General features: G+C 49.7%; 1 protein-coding gene across 1 annotated transcript; it reads left to right on the top strand.

Moving 5' to 3' along the window:
- CALB2 (calbindin 2) lies at positions 1-27,451 on the top strand. The gene is made up of 11 exons (XM_068992778.1): positions 1-94; positions 10,231-10,307; positions 13,047-13,136; positions 15,771-15,851; positions 20,973-21,029; positions 21,625-21,702; positions 22,200-22,255; positions 22,563-22,602; positions 22,738-22,791; positions 23,558-23,629; positions 27,335-27,451. Exons 1-11 carry the CDS (start codon positions 1-3, stop codon positions 27,449-27,451), a joined length of 816 nt encoding a protein of 271 aa, XP_068848879.1.
- Positions 27,452-27,686: the final 235 nt, after the last annotated feature.

Genomic DNA, 27,686 nt, shown 5'->3' with positions numbered 1-27,686 from the left:
ATGGCTGGCCCACAGCAGCAGCCACCTTACCTGCACCTGGCCGAGCTGACGGCGACCCAGTTCCTGGAGATCTGGAAGCACTTCGATGCAGACGGTCAGTAAAGCTCCAACCTGTGTGCCCGCTCGCCCCCAGGGGACCTGCAGTGGAGGGAAGGGGTCAGTGATGATGTGGGCAGGTGTTAGATTGCCCCAGAGCACGCTTTGGCCGCAGAACCTGCTGAGGTCGGGGTCCTGAGTTTGGAAGACACCTCGCTGCCCAGTAACAACTGTCAGGAACTTTTCTCCCTTGACAGAGCCCACCGGCTTTTGCAGCCTCATTCTGGGCAAGTTGGGGCTTTCCCAGACAGGACGTCTGTGCTGGCAAGGCTCCCCAAGACTCCCCGTGCCATTTCATCTTCCCCCACCTTCCCCTTCAAGCTAACAGCCTGCCTTCAGCGGCTGCAGCCACAGGTCTCAGAAGCCCATTCATTTCTTCCCCCAAGTTCCCCTTTTGTTGAATACCAGGTTAGCCAGTAGGGGTCCAGGGGGCTGGGGCAAGCTGGGGGGTGCTGAAGGAACACCCTTGGCCTCCCCAGCCTGTTTGGTACGAGGAGGCATGGATAGGACAGCTGGGCAGTGAGCATCCCCTGGGCTTCCTCTGCCATTTTCCATCCCTCACCAGCATGCAGGTCCCACTCACAGCAGCAGTGGGTGTGGTGAGGGGCAAGCTTGGGATGCCAGCCTGATGCATTCTTTCAGGGTGCTAATCCTGGGTGCTTTGGGTGACTCCTTCCTTCTCTGGGTCAGGGGAGGCACCATCTTAAATGCCTCAGTGACTGACCCTCTGGTCTGTGTGGTCTTGATACTGACTAACCAAAACCCCAGGGCTGGACTGAATGACCTTTGGAAGTTGGCTCTAGGGATTCCAAGGGTCTAGGATGGTCTGACTCAGGCATAAAGGGAGGCTCCCTTTCAGAGGCTTCAGATATCACTAGAGACTTTTTTTCTCTCCCACTCCCCCTGGAGAAGGAAATGGCGACCCACTCCAGTATTCTTGCCTGGAGAATCCCATGGACAGAGGAGCCTGACAGGCTACAGTCCATGGGGTCGCAAGAGTCGGACACAACTTAGCGACTGAACCACCACCACCACCACCCCCCACCCCAACTTAAGTGATCTTATTTCCTTCTCAGAAGTCCTGCCTGGGGTGGGCATCTGAAATATTCTGGTATCTCACACCACTGGCAGGATGGTGGTCCAGAGTGTTTATCCTGGGGTGAGAGTGAAGGGGGTGGGAACCAGAAAGAGGATCAGGTGGAGGGTCCCTCCATTCTTCTCCCTTCCCTTCCTTGCCTCAGCAGGGTGGATGGAAAGGCGGCTGAACAGGTACCTTGCACCAGAGTGCTATGGAGAGGCAGGGGTTAATGGGTATGCTGATGAGTGAAGATTTGTTCCCTAGGAGCCAACAAGAAATCTGGGGGTGAGAGGCTATGTGATCTGCCTAAGAATTACTGAAGGAGAAGGGTAGATTGTTAAATCTGTAAAATGGGGCTAAGGAGGGATTGTGTCTCTAGTCCATGGCTGGGGCCATAAAACTCCCTCGGGGGCAAGGGCTGTGAGAAGATTGTCTCACATTCCAGGTGACATGACAGTCCCTAAGGCTTCTCTTGCCAGTTTATCTGCACCAGAGACTTGCATGATTCAAGGAATGTTACCAAGTGGCCAAGGTTATACCACCGGCCTCCTGCCAGATGAGTCAGCTAGAAACAGAGGACTCCACAGTCATTCTCTCCCCCTTTTCTCACAGGGACAACCAATAGCACTCTCGATAATCAGGCACACTTGTCTGAGACTTTGTACTTTTCAAAACACAATCACACCTTCTTGAGTTCCACACAGAAAGGCTCTGGGCAGGTCATGACCCTCCTCATGCGGATGAGGGAACAGACATGAAGTGTAACTTTTCTAAGGTCATGGAGCAAAGTGGCCCCTGGCCAGTGCTTATATCCCCACTCTGATTTCTGGACACCTGCTTCCCCTGCCATTCACTCAGAAGAGCCCCTGACCCGGCCCTGGAGGTGATAGGCAGTTCCTTTAATACTAGAAAGGGGTCCTTCGCATGGCTGGAGCATAGCTAAGCTAGCATAAGGCCAAAGACTCATTAAAGACTCCCAAACCACTGTGCCTCTGGCTCCCTCTGCTCCTCCATGAAAGGGAGCTAGGTCGCTTCTTGGTTCGTTGTCCCATCTGGCATCCCATTGCCCTCTCTGATCACTGCTTCAGGGAAGTTCCAAGGAGGGACCGTGGACCTCACAGAGAAGGAAAGCATAGGAGATTAAAACGGCAGAGATGGTAGAAAATGATGCTACAGCCAAACTGAAATTCCACTAAAGGACCAAGAATTATCCCGTGGGTCACCTTGCTCTGTATTTTCGCTATCTGTCCCCTCCTGAACTCTCACCCCTGAGCTTCCCGCTCACCCCCGAGGTGCTCCCTGCCCTGGCTGGGCCTCCTCTTACTAACTCTGGCTTCTGTTTTTATCTTGGGGTTCTTCCCGACTCTCCTGCCACTCAGAGAGTTAAAGACCTCTGGGAAGACTCGGCTCACCAGGTCTCTGGAGTGAGCTCACTGGAGCCCAATTAGTCCCAGCCACTAGGGAGCACCGACCCACCCCTCCTGGACTCTAGTAAACAGAGGCCAGGAGTCCAAGGAGAAGCTGGACTCAAGGAGAGTGAGGACGAGGCAGGGATCTAACCCTTACTCAGCCCATTTCTAACAAGGAGGAAACGCCAGCATCCTGGTGACTTTGCACAAAGAGAGTATCCCCAAGATTATCATCAGCCTTGTGGTGGAGAAAGGAAGGAGCAGGTGTCTGGCGAGCGGGAAGCTGGGCCTCAAAGAGGCACCACTCTTTTCACAATACCACATGGCAAAGTGAGAGGGTGAGGGGCCCACCTCTCCTGGTGCCCTCCCCACCCCTCCTCAGTGGCCACCCAAGGCCATGCGCTTGGAAGGGCTCGGGTGTCGTCTCTCAGAGGCAGAGGTGAAGGAGACGGCGGCCGAGCGCGCTCCGCGAGCCTGGCTGGGCAACCTTCGCGTGCCCTACATGACTGAGCCCCCTGTTTTGTTGTTTCCTCGCCACTCCTTTGTCAGAACCCTTCTCACTGTGCAGGATTCGGGCTTCAGAGAGATGCCCAGTTCCAGGCTCACACTGTCCTGTCTGTGGTTCTGACCACATGGCCACCAGGCTCCTATTCTGCTGACCATCAGGAGGGGGTCTGTGAGGAGCCAAGATCTGCCCTTGGCCTTTGCTACACTTTGGAAGCTGATGCAAGTGTGGGGATACCTTCTCTCCCAGACATTCACACGTCAGCGCAGGGAATCCCACTCATCCCAAGAAGCATCCTACACGGATACACTCCTGCATATACATAAAGCTGTGTGAACACAGGGGTCTATTACCAAGTTCTTTGGGATACTGAACTTTTGAGAAAGAATGTGCTTCCCTAGGGAACAGGAAAATAAATCCTCTAATTTCTACAGTGGAATATTATACAACCGATGGGACGGAGATGGGGCTTCTATACTGACATGGAAAAACGTCCAAGATGTATTACCAACATTTTTTTAAATTGCAGCATGACACTATTATAGTATGAGCCCATTTTTACTATTAATGAAACAAGTACAATGGAAAATATTAGAAAGAACATAACAATAGTGGTCTCTGCAGAGTAGAGGATGTCAAATTAAAAGGCATTTACTTTAACTTTTGATGTTAATTTCTATAGCGTTTTATAAGAGCCTGTGTTTCTTGTATAATTAGCAAAATAATAAAAAGAGTCAAGAAGAAAATAACTTTATGGGCACTGCCCCCCAAAAGAAATACATCTCTCTCTCCAGTCGTGGGCCTGTGCCCAGAGTTCTCTAGGCCTCTGTCTGCCTCCAGATGGCCCTGGTGATGCAGGAGGCTCTCAAAGCCTTGCACAGGGCCTGCGCCTTGCTCTATACGGTGTGGCGCCAAGGACTGAAAATTACTGACAGGGAGGACCACCAAGAACTAAGGAGGGCCCTGCCCAGGCTTCCCACCTCTCTCCACAGGGGTAAGAACAGAAGCATCCTCCCAGCCCACCCCCTACAGGGAACACTGGCCGGCCAGAGGGAGAGAGGCCAGGCCAGCTCTCAGTCACCGATGAGCTTGTGTCCCTGATGGAGGAAGCTGAATGGCAGTGCCTCTCAGAGGTGGAGAGAGGCCTGGGCAGCTTGCCCTGGAATTCTCAATGAAGAGGGCTTTTGAGATACTGAAAAGAAGACCTCTGTGCATAAAACAGGGCTTCCCTGGTGGCTCCAACAGTAAAGAATCTGCCTGCATTGTGGGAGACCTAGGTTCGATCCCCGGGTTGGGAAGATCCCCTTGAGGAGGGCATGGCAACCCACTCCAATGTTCTTGCCTGGAGAGTCCCCATGGACAGAGGAGCCTGGCGGGCTGCAGTCCATGGGGTCACAAAGAGTCAGACACGACTGAGCAACTAAGCGCAGCACGGTGAATAAAAGAGACAGCTAATAGAACCTACTGTTGATCACGGGGAATTTTACTCAATGCTCTGTGGTAACCTCAACGGGAAGGTAATCTAAAAAAGGGTGGATATACGTATAACTGATGCACTTTGCTGCACAGCAGAAACCAATACAACAAAGTAAAGCAACTCTACTCCAATCAAACTCAATAGAAGGAAAAAAGACTTGCCCAGAAAGGCTACAGAGTATCCTGTACCTAGGCATTCACACAAACGCGACAGCTGTTACTGTGCAGCACAACTGTGCTGTTCATGAGATGACCACAGGACTTACACAAATGACTGCTTCTTGGAGCTTTAAAGGCAGAGGGTCTGAGACAGGGGGCAGCCAGCGTTGTCTGAGGGTGGTTTTCTTTTAAACCTGTCAGTGTTTCTCTGTGGGGTCCACGTGTCCCGTGTGTGCCTGAGGTTGGGATTTGGGGTTCTTTGGGAGTAGCATCCCGCCCCACCTGGGTAAGCCCTAAGAATAAGGCCCCCACCCCACCTCTGCTTTCACCCCCAAGTCCCCCATTTGTTTTGCCCACAGTGCCCTTTGGTGTGGATGTCCACAGCACGCCAGCCCTGCACGGGGTGCTGTTTGTGTGGACTTGTGCCCCATGGCCCAACCTCTCCAAGGGTAATGGTGCCAGCTGAGTGGGGAGGCAGCTGTGTCTGAGAAGAGCTGGGGCTCCCCAGGGAGGCAGCTATGGGGACATTTGCACAAACAAGACACTTCAGCCTGCCCCGCCTCACCAGGGCAGCCAGCAGCGATCCCGCATCCCTGCCCTACTCGCCTTGTTTATCTCCCTCTAGACTTCAGTACTTTCAGTAGCTGAGCCCCTGGGGGAGGTTTCCAGGGCAAAGGAGACCTCTCGGGGAAATCTCTTCTAGTACCCAGGGAGCCAGAATTAATAGAGCAGGCGTGCGGGTCTTCAAGAACTGAGCTTCTCCAGCTCTGACCCACGGGGCTGTCCTGGCAGATTGCATCAGATCCCGCCTCTGCCCATCCAGGGCCTCTGGCTTCAGCCCTCTGCCTCCCCTCCTCTCTTGCCCAATCTGTCCCATCCTTCTGGCCTCCACCCCTGGGAGCTGGCCCAGCATTAGGCTGCCAGATGTCCACAGGTTCGGGGGACCCAGCTCCAAAGCCAGTGTTCCAGAAGCAGCTCAGCGCAGAAACACAGATAAAGTCAAGTGTCTGAATATTCATCCAGTAGCTGTGCGCACTGGGTTCTTCCCCCAGGAGCCTCTGGGAGACATATGTCTGTGTCTGTCTGTCTGTGTCTGTGTAAGACTGACAAAGAGAGAAACCAAAACAAAATAGAGATATGGACAGAGGTTGTCCCCGGAACAAGTCAAAGGAAAACAGGCTGTAAGCTGCAGTTCAGTCTCTTTCCCCTCAAACTCCTCTCTAACATGAGGTCGATAGCACCCGTCTGCTTACCTGGCAGGGTCCTGAAGACCAGATGGGACAGGAATTGGAGAGCTCTTTATATGGTGTACGCTGTGCAAAGGCATATTATTAATACTGGAGCAGAGCCAGAGCAAGCCCATTTCTTGCCACAAAGGGTAAGATGTGTCCCAGAGAAAACCGGGGCTGAGGGTAGAAGTTTACTTGCCCTTTCATAAATTTGAGCTCCTGACAGGGAGCCAGGAGGCATGGCCTTCTGGATGCTTTCTTGGGCAGCTAACTTGAAACTGCCTAACTGCCCTCTTTGATTTCCTTAAACAGAAGGAACATAGACTAATACAGATTGGTGAGCACGCACGGCCACAGCCCCAGGTCCACGCGTCTCAAACTGGAGCGTACAGGAGGGCTGGTTCAAGAGCACATTTTCGGGCTGCACTGCCAACAATTCTGATTCAGCCAGTCTGGGGTTAGTTAGAAATCTGCGTTTCTAACAAGCTCCCAGGTGATACTGACACATCAGGCCCTGATCACTCTCTGAATAGTGCTGGTCTAGGCCACTCTTGTCAAAAGAGGAGCTGTCACTTAAAATGAAACCGTGGTCTACGACCTCAGGGTTCACACCAGCCCTCCACCTCAGCCTCAAAGGTGAAACCAAAGGCATGGTCTCTCTAGGGAGGAGAGCTCACAATCAAAAGCAATGGTGCCCAAATGTTCACGCTCCTACGTTGTTAAAATGCAGATTCTGATCAGCAGGGCTGGGGTGGGGCCTGGGATTCTGCATTTCTAACAAGCTACCACGTAATTCCAGTGTTCCCATTCCACAGACCACACTTTGACATCAAGCTCTCATACTCCAGATCTGCCAAATTAGAACTTCCATTTTAACAAGCTCCCCGGGTAATTCTTACATACCTTAAAGTTTGAGACAGGCTGCTCTAAAGCAGTCCTTAGTCTTGACTGCACCTCACAATTGCCCAGAGAGCTTTGAAAACATGCCAGTGAGACACCCCCACCCCATTAAATCAGGAGCTCTGGGGGTGGGGCCCAGGCACTGGTGCTGGTTTAATAGCTTTCTGGGTGACTCTAATACCTAGCCTGGGCTGAGAACCAGGATTCCGAAGCTGAGCGGTAATGCTGCAGCTCTTTGGGCGAAAGGGTTTATAGCCATGGATTGGTTTGGAAGACCTTAAGAGCACAGAGTATAAAATGAGGCTTTTAAGTTAGGTGAGATTTTACATTTTCCAGAATCCTGTCACAGCTGTGTGTTGTGTGGCTGTCACAATGACTCTATATAAAGTTTAAAAAAAAAAAAGCATAAGTAGTTTTGAGCAGAAACAGTTACAGCCACTTTAGAGATCAAGAAAGATCAAGAGTTCAGAGAGATTGACTGGCTCAACATCACATGAACAGTCACAGAAATGGTGATAGGCTTACAGCTCTTACTCAGGCTCCTCTTACCTGTTCAACTCTCAGAAAATCTGTATACACAAACGCCAGTGAGGAACAGACCCCTTTCCGCCGTGGGGCAGGGCACTCTTCAGTCAAGCTTTTCCAAGTGTCTGCGGCCAGATTAACTGGAAAGAAGTGCTGACTCACTTCAAAATTTGGGGAAACCGAGGTACGGTGGTGGTGAAGAATGGTGGCGACCCCCGAATGAGGAAAGATGCAGGGTCCCTGGCTCCACCCAGCCCCCTCGCTAATGCTCACAGGGTGTGGTTTGATGTGGCGATTAGAAGGGATGGCTGTTGTGTTAACCACATCCTTATCAATGCCAATCCGCAAGATGTGTGGGGTGGCCAGCCACCCCACCCCCATATAAGATGGTCATAGAAAAAGCGAACCACCTGCCTAGTGTTGAAGTCCTCCCTAGAAGCTGGTAGGCCAACCCGTCCCCTACTCCCGCCTTGGTAACAGATGCCTCCTGCCTGATGGGCAGGGAGTCGCTCCGAGGGGAGCGAGGGGAGCGGGAGCCCTTCTCCCACGCCCTGGTGATGGCAGGGGCCTCGTCTGCCCCCTGCAGCCTGCCTAACCTCTGCTTCTCACCCTTTCCCTTCAGCTGGCAGACACCTGTGTTCTTGCGTGGTTCCCTCACCCCAGGAGACCATTAAATGCTCTTGGGGAACAGGCCTATATCTAAATTTGGCTATAGTTCCCACAGTGTTGAACTTGTTATTCAGTTCAAAAAAAAAAACAACAAAGGCTGTAGAATTGAACCCCATTTCTGTTCCTCTGCACAGAATGAGGTGCTGGTGGCAAGAGGGGTCATGCAGCCCGCTGCTGTTCAGCCTGCACAAGTCGGACTCCAGGAGGAGTTTCTTTCCACGGGGGCGCTGGCTGGCTCCTGGGCCCCTGCTGCCTCTGCTAGTAGCTGGGGTTTCTCAGCGATGTCTTCCGCCCGTGCTGTCCAAGTGGCCCCATAGTTATTTCAGCCTCCTCCTAGTACACTCACGAAACCGACTCACAGGCACTGACTCACATGTCCATCCAGCCCTGGGCCAGCCCACCTCTGAGGCCTCTGCTACACTTAACCCCAGTGCATGCTCACTGTACGAGCTCCACACACACCACCGCACTGCAATCGCAGCCTTGGGCTTCTCCTGGACCCAGAGGTGAGCTCAGCTCCCTGCCTGAGAAATAGAAGAACAGCCAGATCACGGCAGGGAGCGACCCAGGGAGACACAAAGTACTGGTTCCTCCAACTCGGAGTCACTGTCCACTGGCGACTGCCTTTTTGTCTAGAAAGCCCTTCATCCCCGCCCCACTTTCCGCCACCCCACTCCAGCTGGCCTCCCTGGCAGTAAGCACACACTCATGAAATTCCAGCTCTCCTAAGAAGCTTTGCAGAACATCCTAGAAGAAAGATGACCTCCCTAGCCTAAGGGAAAAAGGGAACTCAAATCTTTCCCCACCATGCACTACCCCGCCTCCACCCGCAGTTACAATCATATATTTTCCCTGCAGATAAAAATACATAATTTATCTCACATGATGCCCTCCATACACTCTCCATATTGTGGCATTTTTCCTACTAGAGGGTGCCAGTAAGGTTACTTATTATCATGGGGCATTGGAGGGGAGGCTGGGAAGAACATAGACTCCCACTCTGACATCCCCCTCCACCCTCTCAAAAGCCCCCACCAAGGCCAGGGTAAACACGTCTCCTTTATTCTCTTTGTTTAGTGTGTAACTCTGCACGCCCCTGACACAAGCTACCACCTCCCTTTCCTTTTCAAGTTGAATACTCTCTATGAGAAACTTCCTCAACTGCTTCAGTTCAGATTTGGAACTTGACCTTTAGCCAGTGGTTTCCAAATCTTGCTATAGGCATGAAAATCACTTGGGGAGCTTTTTAAAACAACAGGTGCCCCCCATACCATGGGATAGATACCCCGCCTTTCTCCTTCCACTCTTCTCCCTGCATCAGTTTCCTGGAGCTGCCACGACAAAGTACAACTGGGGGTAAAACAACAGGAATGTATTCTCTGACAGTCCTGGAGGCGCAAAGCCCAAAATCAAGGTGTAGGCAGGGTTGGTTCCAGGCTCTGAGAGGTAATATGTTCCATGTCCCTCTCTTGGCTTCTGGTGGTGGCTAACAACCCACAGCACCCCTTAGTTTGGAGATGTACCACTCTGATCTCTGCCTGTCTTCACGTGGCCTCCTTCCCTGAGTATCTCTCTGTGTCTTCACATGAACTTCTTTTACGGACACCAGTCGCTGGATTTAGGGCTAGTATGATCTCATCTTAACTAATTACATACGCAAAGACACTATTTCCAAATAAGGTCACATTCTGAGTTCCAGGTGGACAACCTTCAATTCAGTATAGCCTCCAACTTGAGTACACCAAAGACACAAGTTTTGCCTCCGACCCAATCCACCCTGGTGACCGGGGCTTGCCACCTGCCCACAAACCTTGAGGCTGATAACCTGTTGTCCCCTGTTAGAGCTCCAACTCCTGCGGCTTGCCCAGCGGACAATGGAGGGACAGCTGCCAGCCCCTGCTCCCTCTGTGGCATGGTTCTGACACCGGCCCCTCCCAGTGCTTTCTGCTAAACATACACTCCAAAGATAACACCGTTATTCATCTTGGATTTCTATGGTCACAAATGCCTGGAGGACAAGACCCACATCCCTAACAGTCCAGGGTTGGCCCAGACACCTGCTTGATGACCAGTGAGGAAAACAAGTTCTCCATGAAGCCCCCGACCTCCCCACCCCACCCACTGTAAATCTTACTATTTAGCTTGGAGATTCATTGCTTTTTTTTTTCTTTGCTATCTTTGCAGGAAATGGGTATATTGAAGGTAAAGAGTTAGAAAACTTTTTCCAAGAATTGGAGAAAGCAAGAAAAGGCTCTGGCATGGTAAGCCCCGTCCCCTCTCCCTTTGCTTGGAATTTTCTGTCATCTTGAACATGGCTTTGAGCATTATCTGTCCTAGGTCATGCATTCCATCAGCAGCCTGACATCTCTCGTCTTGACCCTTAGAACTTTTCTTTTATTTGGAAGGATTTTTAAAATTGATATAGTCCCTAAAAAGGGTACCTTACCACACTATCCTTGGGTGTCTGGAATTGAGGGGTGTTCATGTCTATCATAGGTTGATAAATGCACCCAAAACTGCAAAATTTTGTATCTGTGTCCATAAACATTATTTTTTCCCAGGGAAGAGTCCACAGCCTACCTAATATGCTTAGAGGCGTCATGACTCAAGATTGGATGCCTAGAGGGTTTCCAGTGCCTTTATTCAAGACTATAATTTCTCAGCCTGAGCACTACTGATATTTGGGGTAAATGACTATCATGCGGGGCTGTCCTGGACATTGTAGGGTGATTAGCAGCATCCCTGGCCTCTACCCATGAGATCCCAGTAGCACCCCTCCAAACTGTGACAATCAAAATTGTCTCCAGACGCTGCTAATATCCCCTTCAGGGGATGCAGAATTGTCCCTACTTAAGAACCACTGTTCTAGACCAACCGAGGCTGGAACCTCAGCAAGGACTAAGAGGAGAATGGAGGATTGCTCCAAACCAGTATCTGAGCTGGATCGCACTGGCTCATTTGTGCAGACTCCCAATCACATCCCAGCCCCTTAATGGCAGGTACCTTGTCCCTCCTGGTGCCAACCTGGGACTACTGAAGCCTTTTGGGGGCGTCTAACATGTTGAAAAGGTAAGGTGATTGGAGCTAGTCCATTGTGATTCTCATCTGGCTCTCAAATATATGGAGTCAGACCAACTCCCTCCCCCAGCTCCTGTGGGTCTTTTCACGGGCGGGTCTCTCCATTCTCCCCTTATGCGTGTCTGCTGGCTAATCCACTGATTATTAGCAAGTCCTCATGGAGCCTTTGAGAGATGAGTCACAAGCCCACTGGTGAATGCACGGTTCTGAGCTCGGCAGTGGGCCCCATTGAGGAGGATGTCCAAGAGATGGGCTTAGGGGCTGGAGGTGATTCATGGGTTTGTTTATCAACAGTCCTCTATCACTCCTCATTACTAGGATAATGAAGCCCAGATCATGGAAAACACAGGCTTCTCAGCTGGTACTGGGATCATGAGGTAGATGGAGGAATGTGATTTTATGAAGTGCTTCAAATCTGAAATCCTTCTCTTAGTCATTCCCTTCCTCAGATGGCATCAGGGGTGATTTTCAAGTCTGTCAACAACACTCTCAATTAACATCATCCTGGACTGGTTTTCAGAGCAGCTGTTAAGTGGCAGGAAAAATACTGGTCTTGGAAACGGGAATCATGAGTTCACATTCTGGCTATACTAACTGGTGACCTCAGGAGAAGCCACTGTATCTCAGCCTCCATTTGTGTGTAAAACAGTCAGGTTACTAGCTTCATGGGGATTGTTGTGAAATGTAAATAGGGTAAATAGACCCTTACTTGTGATAAGGGTCTAGGATCGTTCCATGCACATCTGTAAATAAATGTAGAGCAATAAATATTGATAAGCAAACACATATTGGCAAATTGAGACCAGTCCCAAAAGTTAAAGAAAAAAAAAAGACAATAGAAGGGATTCAGAAAAGACTGTAAGAATTGGTAGAATTCTTCTAGGCCCAATCCTAGGAAACACACGTCCACTAGAAAACCTTCAGTGAAACAAAGAAAAGGCATCAAATGCCAAAATAATTCATCATTGATTAAGGATAAGGAAGAGCTTGTTAATGCAAATAATCAATCAGCAGCACCCCAAACCAAGAGAAGCTCTCAGAACTTCAAGAAGGGCTTAAATTTAAGTTAGGTGATGATGGCCCAACAGAACTTTTGAAGTTCAATGCTTTTTAGTAGTCACACTCATCTAGTGGACTATTTAAATGACCCCTCAGCTAATATAGACTTTCTCTTCATATTCTTCCAGGCCTAAAATCACAGTGAAAAGCATTGTAGAATTGCCAGTTAGAAAACAAGCTATTCCCCTTGCTCTGGTGGGGTGCCTAGAACCTACTGGGGGGCCTTGCAATAAGCTGGGCTTATTAGAAGCTGCCTCGGTAAAATGTTGGGACCTGAGTTCTCACATCTGCAATGGGAATAAATCCTCACCCTTCTGACAGACTTATCGTTTAATCCGTTCCAAAGGCAGAGGGTGTGTTTACCCATGTGGCACACAGCATCTCCACGTGTCATGTTCCCCTTTGCAAATTACATGACTGAGCCTCTGAGAAGGCTTCCCCGGTGGCACAGGTGGTAAAGAACCTGCCTGCCAAGGCAGCAGATAGAAGAGACGTGGATTCAATCCCTTGGTCAGGAAGGAGGGCACGGCAACCCACTCTAGTATTCTTGCCTGGAGCATCCCATGGACAGAGGAGGCTGGCGGACTACAGTCCACAGGGTCACAAAGAGTCAGACACAGCTGACGGACCTCCGCAGGCATGCACAAGCCTCAAAGAAGAGAGCACTGAGAAAGAAGGACCCTGAAGAGGGAAGAGTACAGCCTTGATTACTCAGACCACTGGTTCAACCCAACTGAACACAGGTTCAACCTGTATATCTGGGGTGCAAAATAACTCCCCATCATTGCCACACCAAACGGGTGAGAGATCCCTGGTTTGAAGGGGACCTAGTGGCAAAATCAGTCCTCTTTGTCTTTCTGCAGGTGTCAAAGAGTGACAACTTAGGGGAGAAGATGAAGGAATTCATGCAGAAGTATGACAAGAACTCAGATGGGAAAATCGAGATGGCGGAGGTGAGTCCTAGGGTCCAAGCTGCTTATAGTCATCAGACCTGAGTCCTAGCTGCTAAGAGCTATGTGGGAAGGGTCATCGGTTGCCTGTATCTTTCCCATGCACAAGCATCCTTCCAGGAGTCTGATGAGGTGGTGGTCTTAAAGCTCCTAGCACTCAAGCTGATCAAAGAGAACAGATGGAACTTTTTCTTTGTCTCACAAAGAAAGAGGAACAAACATTGGCCTAAGACAGGGATAGAGAACTTTAATGCTCTCAGGGTCCAATAGGCACTGTAAATGTGTGATGAACTTAAGACAGAAAACAGGGTGAGCACTGGGGAGTTAGGAGAGTTCGTGCCCCACCTGAAGGCATCCACAGGAGGGTGTGTGTGTGTACAATTTACATATGTAGTATGCATAACGTTTACATATATACACACACACACATTTATATATGCATAGATAGACACATATTGCTGAAGGATAAACCAAGGCATATTAAAAATTTTAAGAGTTTCTTTCAGCAAAAATAAATTCAAATAGAGTACCAACCCGAAATAGTTAGGAACATCCTACCAACAGAAGATAACGGAGACTTCTATAAAGAAGAGACAGTAGCAAACAAAGAAGTTCTTTGACTGGCTACAGCCTGAGTGGTTACATTATTTGGGAAAGCCCAGTTGGCTGTTTTGGTTGGGTGTTTAGATTTTGGTTTGCTTAGGTAGGCTACTAAGGCATTAAGGCCACCTCAGTCTAAAGATTTCCTGTTTAACGATGGCAGAGGAGCCTGGCGGGCTACAGTCCATGGGGCTGCAAAGAGTCGGACACAACTGAGTGAGCGACGCTTTCACTTTTCATATGCATACTTATACATACACATATACATGTGCACATGTGTGCAGGCCTAACCAAGCTCTTCTGGAGATCAGTTTGCCACCCATGGTCAAGGGGTCCAGAATGACAAAGGAGGACATAGTCCTTCTGGGGTGGACTGGTTACCGTGGTGCCTGAGGGCAGTGCCCAGGAAGCAGATATTGAGACAGAGATTCAAGTGGGTAGGACTTCGAGAGAAGGGAAGAGAGAGCAGCAGGAAAGGGAAGAGGAAGAAGCCAAGCAAGGGTGTGGTCTCAGCTGATCCCATGGGGGCCTCTGGAGGGTGGACTGTGCCACAGAGCTGGTCCCACCTTGAAGTAAGGGGTGGAATGGTGGTCCTTTGAACCCCTATGTCAATCAGGTTTGGATGTAGGCTGCCCACTCCAGGATGGGGGTTGGAGGGGAGGATGGCTGAGGCAGCCCATTTGGTGGAGGGCAGTTCTCCTGGGCAGCTATGAGCCACTAGCTCACAGCCTTCTCAGCAGCTGAGGGATGGCCCACCAGCCTAGTTAAAGGGGATCTGCAAAAGGCACCAAGGCCATCCACTATAGATGCCTAAAGTAAAGGTGGTGGGACATCCTGACTCACGTGGGCTTAAACCAGGGGTCAGCAGGCCTTTTCTGTAAAGATATAGACTATGGTCAATGGTTCAGAGTTTGCAAGCTGTACAGTCTCTGTCTTGACTCTTTCAACTCTGCCACTGTGGCACAAAAGCAACCACAAACAGTATGTAAATAAATGGGCCCTGGCACGCTCCAGTGCAAGTTTCTTTACAGAAAGAGGCAAAGCAATTTGAGACGGGTGGTTGCTAGTACACAGGGTACCCTTTTGGGGGTGATGGAGAGCCAGATTTGGCTCATGGGCTATAATACACTGACTCTTGGCTTAAACTGTAAGAGACTCCTAAGGAGAAAGGCCATTAGAAGGGTTGGCTGGTGGGGAAAGAGGCCAGGTCTCCAGCCTGGCTTCTCTGCAGTTCTCCTGGTTCTGTTCTCTGCCCCACAACAGCTTCATCCCCAGGCTGGATAAGAAAGCTAGCTACAGCAGTTCCAGACAACACATCCAGATGCAGAAAGGACCCACCTCACTGGTCCCTGATAAAAGCAAGGAAACCTCTCCCAGGAGTGCCCTCAGCAGACCTCCCCTCACATTTCATTGGCCAGGACTAGGTCACTCCTACCCAAAAGCCAATCACTGGCCAGGGAAATGAGATTGTTACGCTTAACTGAGACTGATTAGGATTTGCCTGTGACTCCAGCACGCTGGGAGCAGAGAAGGTGGTGGGGGGAGCCAATGGCACATCCTCCATTTTTTTAAAAACCAGATTTGTTTGCAGTATAATTCATATACAGTAAGCAGCGTCAATTTGAACTGTAAAATTCCGTGAGTTTAGATAGCTGTATACAGCCGCAATCAAAATACAGCATCTCCATCACCCCAAAAAGGGTTCTCTGAGCACCAGCAACCACCCATCTCAGATTGCTTTGCATTTTCTAGAATTGCATATCTATGGAATCATTTAAGTATTCCTTTGAGTCTTAATACATGCATTTTAAAGTGGCACCACTTTTGGTCCCTCCAGCTACTCATACCCAGAGGGGTGGGGGCACCCAGAAGCGCTTCTTAGAAAATCCTTCTTCCCATTTAAAGGGCTGCCAGCCCCCATTTCCAAGGAAGGAAGCAAAATGGAACGAAATGTGGCTGCATGCTGCCTGGCACTGGCTGTTCTCCGTCCTTCCCCGGCAGGGCTCTGATGTGACTGTCGCTCTCTGACCCCCACAGCTGGCACAGATCCTGCCGACCGAGGAGAACTTCCTTCTGTGCTTCAGGCAGCACGTGGGCTCCAGCACCGAGTTTATGGAGGTGAGACCAAGGCGCTGCCTTCTCTCTTGCACACTGGGGCCTGCCTTTCTCTCACATTCAGAGACAGGCCCACCCTGTGCCTAGTAGCGGTCTCTGGAAGATACCAAACCCCTTCTGAGTAGCTCAGCTACTCAAAGTGTGCTCTGTGGACCAGGAGCATCAGTGTCACCATTAACTGGGTGCTTGTTACAAATGCCGAGTCCCTGACCCGCTGAATCAGAATCTACATTTTAACAAGATCCCCAGGTGATGCGTGTGCACATTACAGTGTGGAGGATAGGTGAGAAGTGAGCTTGGGTAAAGTACCTTTCTGCGTTGCTTGTGTGGTTCAGCTGGTAAAGAATCCGCCTGCAATGCAGGAGACCTGGGTTCGATCCCTGGGTTAGGAAAATCCCCTGGATGAAGGGAAAGGCTACCCACTCCAGTACTCTGGCCTAGAGAATTTCATGGCTGTAGAGTCCATGGGGTCACAAAGAGTCGGACATGACTGAGCGACTTTCACTTCACTTCACTAAGTACCTTTGGGAAATCATGTGTACACTCTGTGTTCCGTCTGGGTGTCTGACACAGATGTTTGCATATTACAGGCTCTGGGAGGTCCTGCAGTAAACAGACTGGCTTACTCAGTTTGCTTCTAGACTCTTTCATGTTTTCGCCTCACTCAATAGCATTAGTGTTCCTAGAATTCAGAGTTCCAAGAAGCATTCTGGGAAAGGATGGATTCAGCTACCACTCTAAAACTGAAAAAGGCCAGTGAGAATCCCAGTGTCCAGTACCTTCCAGGCTTGAGCTTTGACTGTGCTCATGGCTTCACTGTCCATCTTCAAAGGGACGTGGCCATCTCTGCAGTAGGGATTCTCTGAGATCTTCATGTGAACAGGACAAGGAAACTCAAGTGTCTTCTGAGTAATATTCAAATAGATTGAACCATGAGAAACTGCTCATATTTAATCACTCTTTATTTACAAAAATTGGAAATTCCTTACAGTTTAACCAAATATATTACTAATCCAGCAAACTACCAAATATTTTCTGCTATTTTTCTGGGGCTCTGCACCCTAGCCCCTCAACGTATGTGTCCGTCAAGGTGAGATTCAACTCATCCCCTCATCATCCACACACACACACACACACACACACACACACACACTCTGGCTGCTGTGATAACTAACTGGCCTTCAACACAACTCCAGTTGCCATTTGTCATGTTAAATCCATTTCCAGCCACCGGTAATCTCCTGTCTGTGATTCACTGCTTAAGAATAGTCAGACAGTCCAGAAACACACATGGCAGTGAGTTCCCCACACGGATGGAAAGTCAGTTAGAAATAATGGATTCTCAGGGTAGAAGACTCATTTTTTTAAGTGGCAGCATGCCTAAGCATTAGATATGGGTTTAATTTTACGGTGCTTTAAAGGATTTTCTCCGGTTTTTTCAAAATGGCAAAATCCCATAAGCCGGTAATTTAACATGCTGGATTCTGTTCTTAGCGACCCCCTTGCCTGTCTAGAAGGAGAAGTCGCATATACGTAGAACTTGTCGGGGGGGCGACTATCATGAGTGTCAATGTTCTGTCTATAGATAAGGGGCTTCCCTAGTGGTCTAGTGGTTAAGACTCTGCGGTTCCACTGCAGGGGCACAGCTTCCATCCCTGGTCAGGGAGCTAAGATCCCACCTGCCACACCGTGTGGCCAAAAAAGAGAAAAGAAAAGAGAGCATTTATACCTGATTGCTCCTTTCTCGATAGGGAGGCAGCCAGACCCTGGCTCTGTTCCACTTATGATCAGGGAAATGGGGATGACAGCTTACAGGGCATAGAGACGCCTAAAGAGGAGCAAAACAAAACCCAAACCCGCCCGCCCCCTGTAAATCATCAGTGGTGTCTTTCTGTGTAGTTGACGTGGTTCCATGTTTTACCTCTTTATCCTTTAAGCTAAGCCCAATGTAACTACCGATCCCCGCCCCATCCCACAAGTTTCCGAGAACCCCACTGCCTTACAGGACGATCCCCTCCTGGGGTTGTCCATTGGCTCCATCTCTGTCGGCTGGAAACCTGAAGAGGCCCCTCTGCAGCCCCAAAGGCCTCGTGCTCTCGGATGGTTTCCATCCCACTGCTCATAACAACATTTTAATTCCTAATTTTAGTGACACCTCCGGATTTCTTTGCTATTTCACAAAGCCCGGGTCTCTTGAACTCTTTTCCTTGAATGGGAAGAGAACGATGACCCACTGATGGCCACGCACAAAGTGCTGGAAGGGGAGAGATGCCCAGCATGAGGCCACGGGGCTGCTGTGGACCCAGGGAGGGAAGGCAGACCTGCCGGCAGGCTCTCACTCTGACGGCAGCTGAATGCCTTGCTTCCTGTGAGCACTGGAGTCCCTTCAGGTTATCCCCCCTCAGGCAATTTGGGGGGGGGGCGTCTGACTTTTCTCCCAGTCAAGACTCAACCTAGAAACCAAATTCTAATGCACTCAATGCATGCAGGTGGTTGGTGAAGTCATATTTGAAAATCTGCACATATTTCTTTGTGCTTAACTCAAGGGTGGGCTTTCGGAGCATGAGACGGAATATTTTGATGGTGCTGGGCAGTTCTTTCCCCAAAGAAAGTTCTCTTCCCAAGTCAAAAGCTATCTGTCCAAGTTTCATGTAGAATAAGTCTACAAGCAACATAAGTTTCCAAAAAACCAGGATCAAAATTTTTGAGTCACTACTATATCAAAGAGTTGGACACAACTGAGCGACTGAACAAGACAAAACTCATACCGTGAGAGTCACAGCCTAGTTTGGTGGTAGGGAGGAAAGATCCTCACTCAGCTCACAATAAAAGGGGGACATGCCATAGACAGCTGGATGTGAGGTACATGCATACCACACACATGTGTACGGAGTATTACTCAGCCATAAAATAGAGAGCAATAATGCCCTTTGCAGCTGTATGGATAGAGAAAGAGATTATCATACCAACTGAAGTCAGTCAGAGAGAGAAGGACAAATACCACATGACATCACTTACATGTGAGATCTAAAATATGACACAAGTCAACTTATCTATGAGAGAGAAACAGACTCCCAGACACAGAAAACAGACTTGGGGTTGCCAAGGGGGAGGCAAGGGGGGCAGGCATGGACTGGGAGCTTGGGATTAGCAGATGCAAACTATTATATATGGAATAGATAAACTACATAGCGTAAGCCCCTGTATTTACAGGGAACTGTATTTATTATCCTCTGATAAACCACAATAGGAAAAAACATGAGGAAGAACGTGTGTGTGTGTGTGTATAAACTGAATGTATAACTGAATCATGATGCTATACACCAAAACTAACACAATATTTTAAATCAGCTATAATGAAAACAATTTTTTTAAGTGGAGGGTATAATGTGGAGGAGTTAGGGCTGCAGGAGATCAAATCTGGGAAAAGAATGAGTGCCTGCTGACTCTTAGAAAAATCAAGTGTTGCTGGTGTCTAGGTGTGCTGTTTGGGGCTAGGGGAGAAGGGAGTGAAAATTAAGGGAAGACGACTTGAAAGAAAATCTAAGAACTGTAGTCTGGCACCAAAACAGACCGAAGTTTAGGGAAACAGGGTTCCCTGGGCCTCTTTGCACAGATACACCCACGTCCATCATCACCACCCCTCAACATGGCATTCCCTCCTCCCACCAGATGGCTTGGGTTTCAGGACAGCTGTACTCAGGACCAGATTTTTCTTAGGACCACTCTATTAGTTACCTATTGCTATGTAACAAATTACCCCCTCAAATTTACCAGCCTAAGGCCACAAACATTTTATCATCTCTCAGTTTCTGTGGAAATTTGGTAAAGCTCAGCCAAGTGGCTCTGGCTCAGAGTCAAGATGTCAGCAGTCATCTGAAGGCTCGACTGGGGCTGGAAGCTGCCCCTCCGGGATGGCAGTCACCTGTGGCTGTTGGCAAGGGGCCTCAGGTGCTCCCTCCGTGTATCTTTCTATGGTGCTGCTTGAGTGTCCTTACACCATGGCACCTGGCTTCCTCCAGAGGGAGTGACCCAAGGGGGAGAACAAGAAGGCAGCCTCACTGCCGTTATGACTTCGTTATCTGCCATATTCTATTCACTAGAAGTGAGTGGCCGAGTTCAGGCCACCTTCAAGGAGAAGGGAATTAGGGAGGTGGAGAGTTTATGGACAGTTTAACCTTTCCAACTGTTTCTCCTGTTTCTCCTGTGTAATGTCTGCGCCTGCTCAGATGGATAGTACGGAGAGGAAAGAGGTGATCAGAACCACATCACCTGCTGAAGCTGTTTCTCTCTGATCCTCCAGATGCTGTGGTCAGCAGACAGTTCCCTGGTTTCTCACAGAGACCCAATGCATGCACCAACTAACTGGGTCTCAGATCAGAGCCCAGAACCAGTAACGGAGCAAACTCCAGGGAGGGACTGATGGCCAGGCGTAGGTCACATGTCTACCTCTGGAGACTGGTCAGCCCTTCTTGAACCATGTGTACTGAGCACGAGAGAGGGGTAGCTTCCAAAAAAATGAAGGAGGGGGGATGATTTTTATCAGAAAGATGGCAGAGTGGCCTTGGGATAGTCTAAACAAACTGATTACACTACCAGCTCTGTTCCATCCTCAGACATGGCTGCCACAGGCCTCGCGACGAGGGGCAGAGGACACAGTACAGTGAGGAGTAACCGGAATCTGTTTCTGCCCCTTCCAGATGGGTCTTACCCTTGCCCCCAGGGCCCGCGCAGAGAATGAGAGGCTTCCAGAACCGTGAAAGAACACTCAATACACCCCCAACAAAAACAGGGCCCACAGACCTTAGTGCTAGTCCTGGTAAAATCCGCCTGGCTGGGATCTAAGGAAACTGACCCTGGCTACAAGATGATCGTGAAGCCGGTTAGAGTAGGCAGACCCTGTCCCAGCAAGGCTGTTTTCTCCTCTATGTGACCTTGGCCAAGACACTTGCCCTCATTTCTTCATCTGCAAAATGGAAGGCACTGGGCTAAACCATCTCAATGTCCCCATCCCACTGTGATATTCTTGAATATGGAGACCCAGCCTGGCCCGCTAGACAGAGATGGAGGGAAGCTTATCGGTGTGGATAAATCTTTGTGAATAGGTTGACATTCCCGTTGCAGGCCTGGCGGAAGTATGACACAGACAGAAGCGGCTACATTGAAGCCAATGAGCTCAAGGTAGGATGGGCCTTGTCAGGGAAGGTGTAGAAAGATGGAGAATGGGCCTGAGGCCCACGTGGTGGTGGGCTTAAGGAACCTGGGGAGGGAGGAGATGTTGGGTGAGGAAGTTGGGTGTGTGGCCTGATCAGGGATACCCAGGCCTGGCTCTGAATGGTTGGACGTATTCGGCCATGTGAAATCAGCAACCTGGAGCTGCCAGGTCACAGAGTACAACCAGTTCACACTCCTCAGCACATCAGTGCCCAGAACAGGCATCCTCAAAGTCTTCCAGCAGTTTGGCCTTCTGGCTTGTACGTCTACCAAACCCCTCGAGACCCAGGGATCTCCAGGCATGACTTAGCATGTGTTCTGAGCTCTCTGAGGAGCCAGAGCCGGTTTCTACCACCTGTCCTATGGGATGAGGTTGCATTTAGCAGCTCCTGCCTCCTTTGGGATTACTCCACGAGCATTAGGGGGTGAGGGGATTATGAGGGCTGCAAGCTACGCAAATGATGAGCTTCAGAAAGCAAGATCGAGTGACTGAAGGAACAAGTAAGTGAGTCGGGGCAGAGAGACTGGGTCAGGAGCTCTGAAGAGGCCTTTCCTATTCCAGGGATTCCTGTCTGATCTGCTGAAGAAGGCGAACCGACCATATGATGAACCCAAGCTCCAAGAGTACACCCAAACCATAGTGAGTGGCCAGGGCACAGGACATGGGACCCAAATCGGTGGGATTTGGGGTTTGCGGGGTCATTAGCTGGCTGATTCTTCAGGCTGGGGAAAAGTGACTCCCAGCAGCAGCTGGCAAGAGAGATGCCAGTTCATGGCCCCAGCACCTTCTCTCTGAGGTTCCCACTCAGCCAGATGCTCCTGGGCCACAGTAAGACCAGAGCATCTGTTTGTGTGACAGCCTCCACAGCTCCAGGGGAGGGTAAACTTGGAGAGGGGGGCCTTCAGTGTTGGCCTCTGTCCTCTGCCGCCCTGTCCCTCAGAAAGGGGAGAGGAGAGCCACGCCCAAGGCCCTGCTGATTTAACCCATGCTGCTCCCTGCCTCCAGGTGACCTCAGAGGACACATGAGCATGCTCTGCCATGTTCCTCCCTCTCCAGTACAGGGGATGGCGGGTCAAGGTCTCACATGAGAGAAGGTCAGAGCAAATAATCCAAGCACCACTTTCTGTCCCCAACAGCTACGGATGTTTGACTTGAATGGGGATGGCAAACTGGGCCTCTCGGAGATGTCCCGGTAAGTGCCCGACCTCACTCACCCCAGCATCACAAGACCCTGGCAGATAATCCCTGGGCTACCATTTTATCACCAAGATCAACCAGTGGGGAAAGTGACAGGTCAGGTGTCCCAAAGCTCAAATCAAAGTTAGATCAAATAGTGATCAGCATCACCTCAACGTCCCATCTCCCTCTCTTTTGAACTTTCCTCTGAAGTGCTCAGAAATCGTTTCTGTAACTAGATACTACCTCTGCATGCCCCCAGGTCCCCACTGTTCCTCCCTCTGCTCTAGCGCCTAATTACTGCTCTGACGTTATCTTTCCAGACTCTTGCCTGTACAGGAAAACTTCCTGCTTAAATTTCAGGTAAACGAGCGACTTTGCTTTTCTTCGATTCCTCCCGTCCCCTCATCCCGCTAAGCTCACCCTTCCTCAAAACACACACACACACACACACTCTGCAGAGCTTGGCTTCCGTCTTTAATACCTTGGGCCTTCTAGGGCATGAAGCTGACCTCGGAGGAGTTCAACGCGATCTTCACATTTTACGACAAGGTGAGATAAGAGGGCAGTGTGGATGGAAGAGCAGGAGGCCCATCCCAGTCACCCCACCCCCACCAGAATGCTCACCTTGGTCCTTAGAAGTAAACAAGCTGTGGGAGCCACAGTCTGGGCCATGCAGTTCCTTCCTGTCCCTTTGGATTCCCTGCAGCACCTTCTGCTGTACGAGAAGATAAATGTCCTTAAGAACGTGTGGCTTGTGGGACCCAAGGTTTTGGTTCCTTCAAAGTACAGGAGAGAATAGCTCGTGGAAGGGAAGAGGGTCATGCCCAGGACTAGGATGCGATTACACTGTTGGGGCCCAAAGGCAGGAGGTGCTTAGTACTGCCCCCCTGGTGCCAGGCCATCACCTTGCTGTCCTTCTAGGAAGTGGGGAGTGAGAGGCCCTCTGTACCACTGTCACCCCTCTCTTAGCTGCCCTTGCCTGGTGACTCCAGTGGTTTTCCTTAGAACTACAGGTTTGGGGTAAATAGCCCCATGTTATCCTGACATACTATTGCGGGATTCAATACCCAGGGAGTTAGCAAAATGCTTCTTGAACCTTATTTACATTTTCAACGCAAAAGTAAAATACCAGAAGGGAAGGTTGCCAGCAGTTTGCCCTGCGCCCTCACGTTGCTGCAGTGACTGGCAAAGTCAGAAGTGACATGTTATTTGGGCACCTCTTTTGCTCAGAGTAAAGACCCTTAGCAAAGCTAGACTCTGGTCAGGGGTTAGCATGAGTTTTGAGGCTCTGTGCTGACCCTTGGCTCCCTTCCAGGATGGAAGTGGCTACATTGATGAGAATGAACTGGACGCCCTCCTGAAGGATCTGTATGAGAAAAACAAGAAGGTGAGGGGCTGAGCCCAGAGGTGGGGTGCTGTCACGGAGGTGGTGTGGAAGTGGGAAGGCTGGCCAAGGAGTGTATCTTGCTCCCCTCTGATTACCCCTAACAAGGCAATAGCAGTTTTTTGGGTTCTTTTCATGGTTGATTTTTTTTTTTAATACACGTACCAAAGTTTGCCACCTTAACCACTTTTAAGTGTTCAGCTCAGTGGCATCAAGTACATTCACAGCATTCTGCAACCATCCCCACTGGCCAGCACTCTTTCTGTCTCCCCAGAATTAAAGTCTGTACCCAGTAAATGGTAACTCCCCCTTGCTGCCTGCCCCCAGCCACGGGTACTCACCATTCTACATTCTGTCTCTGTGAATCTCACTGCTCTAGACACTTCATACAAGTGGAGTCACACAGCATTTGTCTTCCGTGTCTGGCTTATTTCACTTCATGTGACTTCCTCAAGGTTCATCCATGTTATAGTATATGTCAGAGTTTCCTTCCTTTTTAAGGCTGAATAACGTAGTGCGTCTCTCCCACATTTTATCTGTTCGTCCACAGACAGACACGTGGGTTGCCCCCACCTGCTGACTGATGTCAACAACGCAGCTATGAGGCCATGGCAGTTTCGACGTGGCACACTTCTTGGAAGTGTCAGTTACGTGGCCAAAAAAAAAAAAGACTGTTACACTAGGAGAGATTTGGAGGAGCAGGGCCAGTGGGAGTTGAGGGTATTCTGAATTGACTCTAGAATCTTGAACTGGGGAAGGGGCTAACAGAAGTCCCTGACAAATTTGTTCCCTGGAAGGAAAGGCTGGGAACTGGACTCCATTACTTTGCCTGGTCATGTTGCCTCTTGGGCAGTCCCCAGCGACTCATCTCGGTTCCCAGGATGGGAGGACACAGGCCAAAGAGGAACCAGGAGACAAGTCTTGGCAGCATCTTCCTCCACCTCCTGGAAAATGTCTTTCTCTGAGCAAATAGCTTTTTTGCTGCTTTCTTTAATTAGATGATGAGTGATATATAATTCCCTACGTTGTCTAACTGCCTGGGCAGTCAGGCAAGAACTAAATTTAACTCCTAATTTCAGGGAAAAAAATCCATCGTGGCTGCTGAATCAATCTGTCTCCCTTTCCAAATGTCTTCTGACCTCTTTATCTTTATCCTGAATATCATCCTTTTCTTTCACCCTGTTTATTTTTTTTAATGTTACCTATAATAGCTTTTTGAAAGAGGCAGAAAATAAATCATATGCAAATACTTCCTAGGACGAAGGAATTACTCATCACGTGCTTGAACTTGGCAAACTTTTTCCTGCTACCAAACTCTAGGAGAAAATCATTTGTGTATCCTTATGTGTTCAAGGGATGTTGGGCATCATAATGAAAAATATGCTTAACTGTAATTGGAATAATGAGGTATAGTTTTTCTCCATATGACCCTACGTTACACCTGAGGCTGATGGGCCTTGAGGGCAGGCATTAAATCTTGGGAGAGACCTGAATTCCGTGGTCATCACCTAACTAGGCTTTTCCCTGATTCCCACAAAAGACAACTCATATGGCTACACAGCTTGACTTTCTGAGATGTGCAAACAAACAAAAAGTCAGGTGTTGTGGTTAAGAAAAATTCTGAAAGTTAGAGAACAAGGATATTAATAAAGCGGTTTACCTGGGAATCTTCCACCAGCACTAACCACCAGACTTAGCACATGGAGGTCAAGAAAAGGAATCAGTAGAGAGAGCTACATGCCTGTAAATAGCCTGAGCTGGGAAGGGAACGACCGCTTTTAGGTGACCCCACATGGCAGAGGCACATGCCATTTTGGTGGTGCCTACATGGACAGTGCGGAGAAGGCGGCGGCACCCCGCTCCAGCACTCTCGCCTCGGAAATCCCATGAGCGGAGGAGCCTGGTGGGCTGCAGTCCGTGGGGTCATTATGAGTCAGACACGACTGAGCGACTTCACTTTCACTTTTCACTTTCATGCATTGGAGAAGGAAATGGCAACCCACTCCAGTGTTCTTGCCTGGAGAATCCCAGGGACGGGGGAGCCTGGTGGGTTGCCGTCTATGGGGTCTCAGAGAGTTGGACACGACTGAAGTGACCTAGCAGCAGCAGCAGAACATGGACAGTGAATCGGTTTCGAAGCAGATTAATGTCTGAGGCTCCTGCAGGACAGGCTGATGGGCTCAAACGTTGACATATTCTTAGCGTTCCTAAGACAACTGCAACTGCTAAAGCCTTCCCCAGCTTCACACAGTGCTTCTAGACACAGAAAGGAAGCAGCCTCTTCCCTTCATTCTGCTTGAACTCCTCAGGCCATGCTGAATCAGAGGATTTTCTCAGGCTCGTGGTTGATATATGGGGTCCCTTCCTTGGCTCCTGATTGAGGGATAGGTCGCTCAGGCACACCTCAGTGTTATGGACTAGGTGACATTTCCAGGAACTTCACAACTTTAGGGAAGTTAGGGATGTTTGCAAAGTGCCTTGGGACTGGCTGGTAGCACAAACCCAGAGATCAGTCATGTGAGGAGATGTCACCAAAGAACGCAATAAAAGACTGACCCTCCAGCACTGAGTACCAGTGAGCCAGGTAAAGAATTACACAGCCTTCAGGACTCAGGGGACTGAGACTGTTAGTGGCTGTAGGGTTGGTTCCCTCCTTTAGCCAATACCTCAGTCTTCACGCCTCAGTTTTCTCATGGGGATAATGACCCATTAGTGTAGAAGTATTAAAAAAAATAATAATAAGATCTGCCAACAGGTTCAATACAAGAGGAGGAGAAGGGGAAAGGAAGGAAAGAGGAAGGGGAGGAGGAAGGAAAGAGGTGTAGAGGGGAAGAAGGAGGGAAAGAAAAAAGAAAATTGCTTAAGTGATTTTCCAATGATGATGACTTTGCTGTATTTCAGTACTACTGGCTCTTTGCATCCAAAGCAACACAAGGCGTATCAGATGCTGGTGTTCTGCCTAGTGCTGGCCTCCAAAATCCCACGGACAGAGGAGCCTGGCAGGCTACAGTCCATAGGGCCTCAAAGAGTCGGACACGACTGGATGACTATCACTTTAAGTTTTCCATTTTATATGAGACCATGAGTCACCAGTCTTAGAGCCTCTGAAGGCCTCAAGGTGTCCGTGAACAAGGAGTAGGCTGGTAGGCTTTGCCCCTGGAGGAGAGAGGAATTAGAATTCCTTGTTCCGCTGGGTGAGGCTTAGCGCAAAGACAAAACCATGGAGTTTCCCTGGCATTCTCTTTCTCACCCAAAGGGACCCAGCAGACTGAGTGAATGGAAGCCCAGTGAGGTAGAGGAATTCAGCGAAGCTGTATGTAGATACTGACTGGTGTCAATAGCTGCTGTTTGGCGAGCATGCTGTGTCAGGGACTGCGCTCGATGCTGTTTACATTCATTTCTCATCTAATCATCATAACACCTCAGTGAGGCAGACTTATTCCTGTGCTGATTTTACAGATGAGGCAGCTGAGACTTAGAAAAAGCTGAATACTTTCCCCAAGGCAATGCAGCTAGTAAGTGAAAGGGAGAGCATTTTAACCCAGGGCTTTCTGACCCCAAAGCCCATGCTCGGTATGCCTCTCAGCTACTTGCACTGAGATGGGATAAGGGAAAGGTTCTGGTGAATGAACAGGAGGGCCATTTGGGGAGGGGGGGTGGGGGCACCTTCCTCTGAACCTGCTCTTAACCTCTCCCTCTGTCTCCCAGGAAATGAACATCCAGCAGCTCACCAGCTACAGAAAGAGCGTCATGTCCTTGGCTGAGGCGGGAAAGCTCTACCGCAAGGACCTGGAGATTGTCCTCTGCAGTGAGCCCCCCCTGTAAAACAGGGGTGGGGGCTGCTTCTCCACCTCCCCCTCAAACCTGCCCCTGCTGCCCTGCCACTGCCACCCAGACCCAGAGATCCTGAGCATCCCTGTGACTGTCCCTGCTACCTGCACACGCCAGCCTGCAGAGCAGGAAAGGAGAAATGGAGAAGGGGCTGCTGCCGGGCCCCCTGGAGCCCCCTGCAACCCCACCCTGGCTGACGGGGCACAGCACTCTGTGCAGGGGGGCACCA

Source organism: Capricornis sumatraensis, chromosome 20, assembly GCF_032405125.1.
Source record: "Capricornis sumatraensis isolate serow.1 chromosome 20, serow.2, whole genome shotgun sequence".
NCBI lineage: Eukaryota > Metazoa > Chordata > Mammalia > Artiodactyla > Bovidae > Capricornis > Capricornis sumatraensis.
Note: the sequence above shows the minus strand (reverse complement) of the source record. Positions and strands in the feature narration are given on the sequence as shown.

Excerpts from the sequence above, each read along its gene's own strand:
- CALB2 (XM_068992778.1), top strand. The coding sequence starts at position 1 with ATGGCTGGCCCACAGCAGCAGCCACCTTACCTGCACCTGGCCGAGCTG. Across the intron at positions 22,256-22,562 it reads GGCCTCTCGGAGATGTCCCG|ACTCTTGCCTGTACAGGAAA; the intron begins GTAAGTGCCCGA and ends TTATCTTTCCAG. Across the intron at positions 22,603-22,737 it reads ACTTCCTGCTTAAATTTCAG|GGCATGAAGCTGACCTCGGA; the intron begins GTAAACGAGCGA and ends TGGGCCTTCTAG.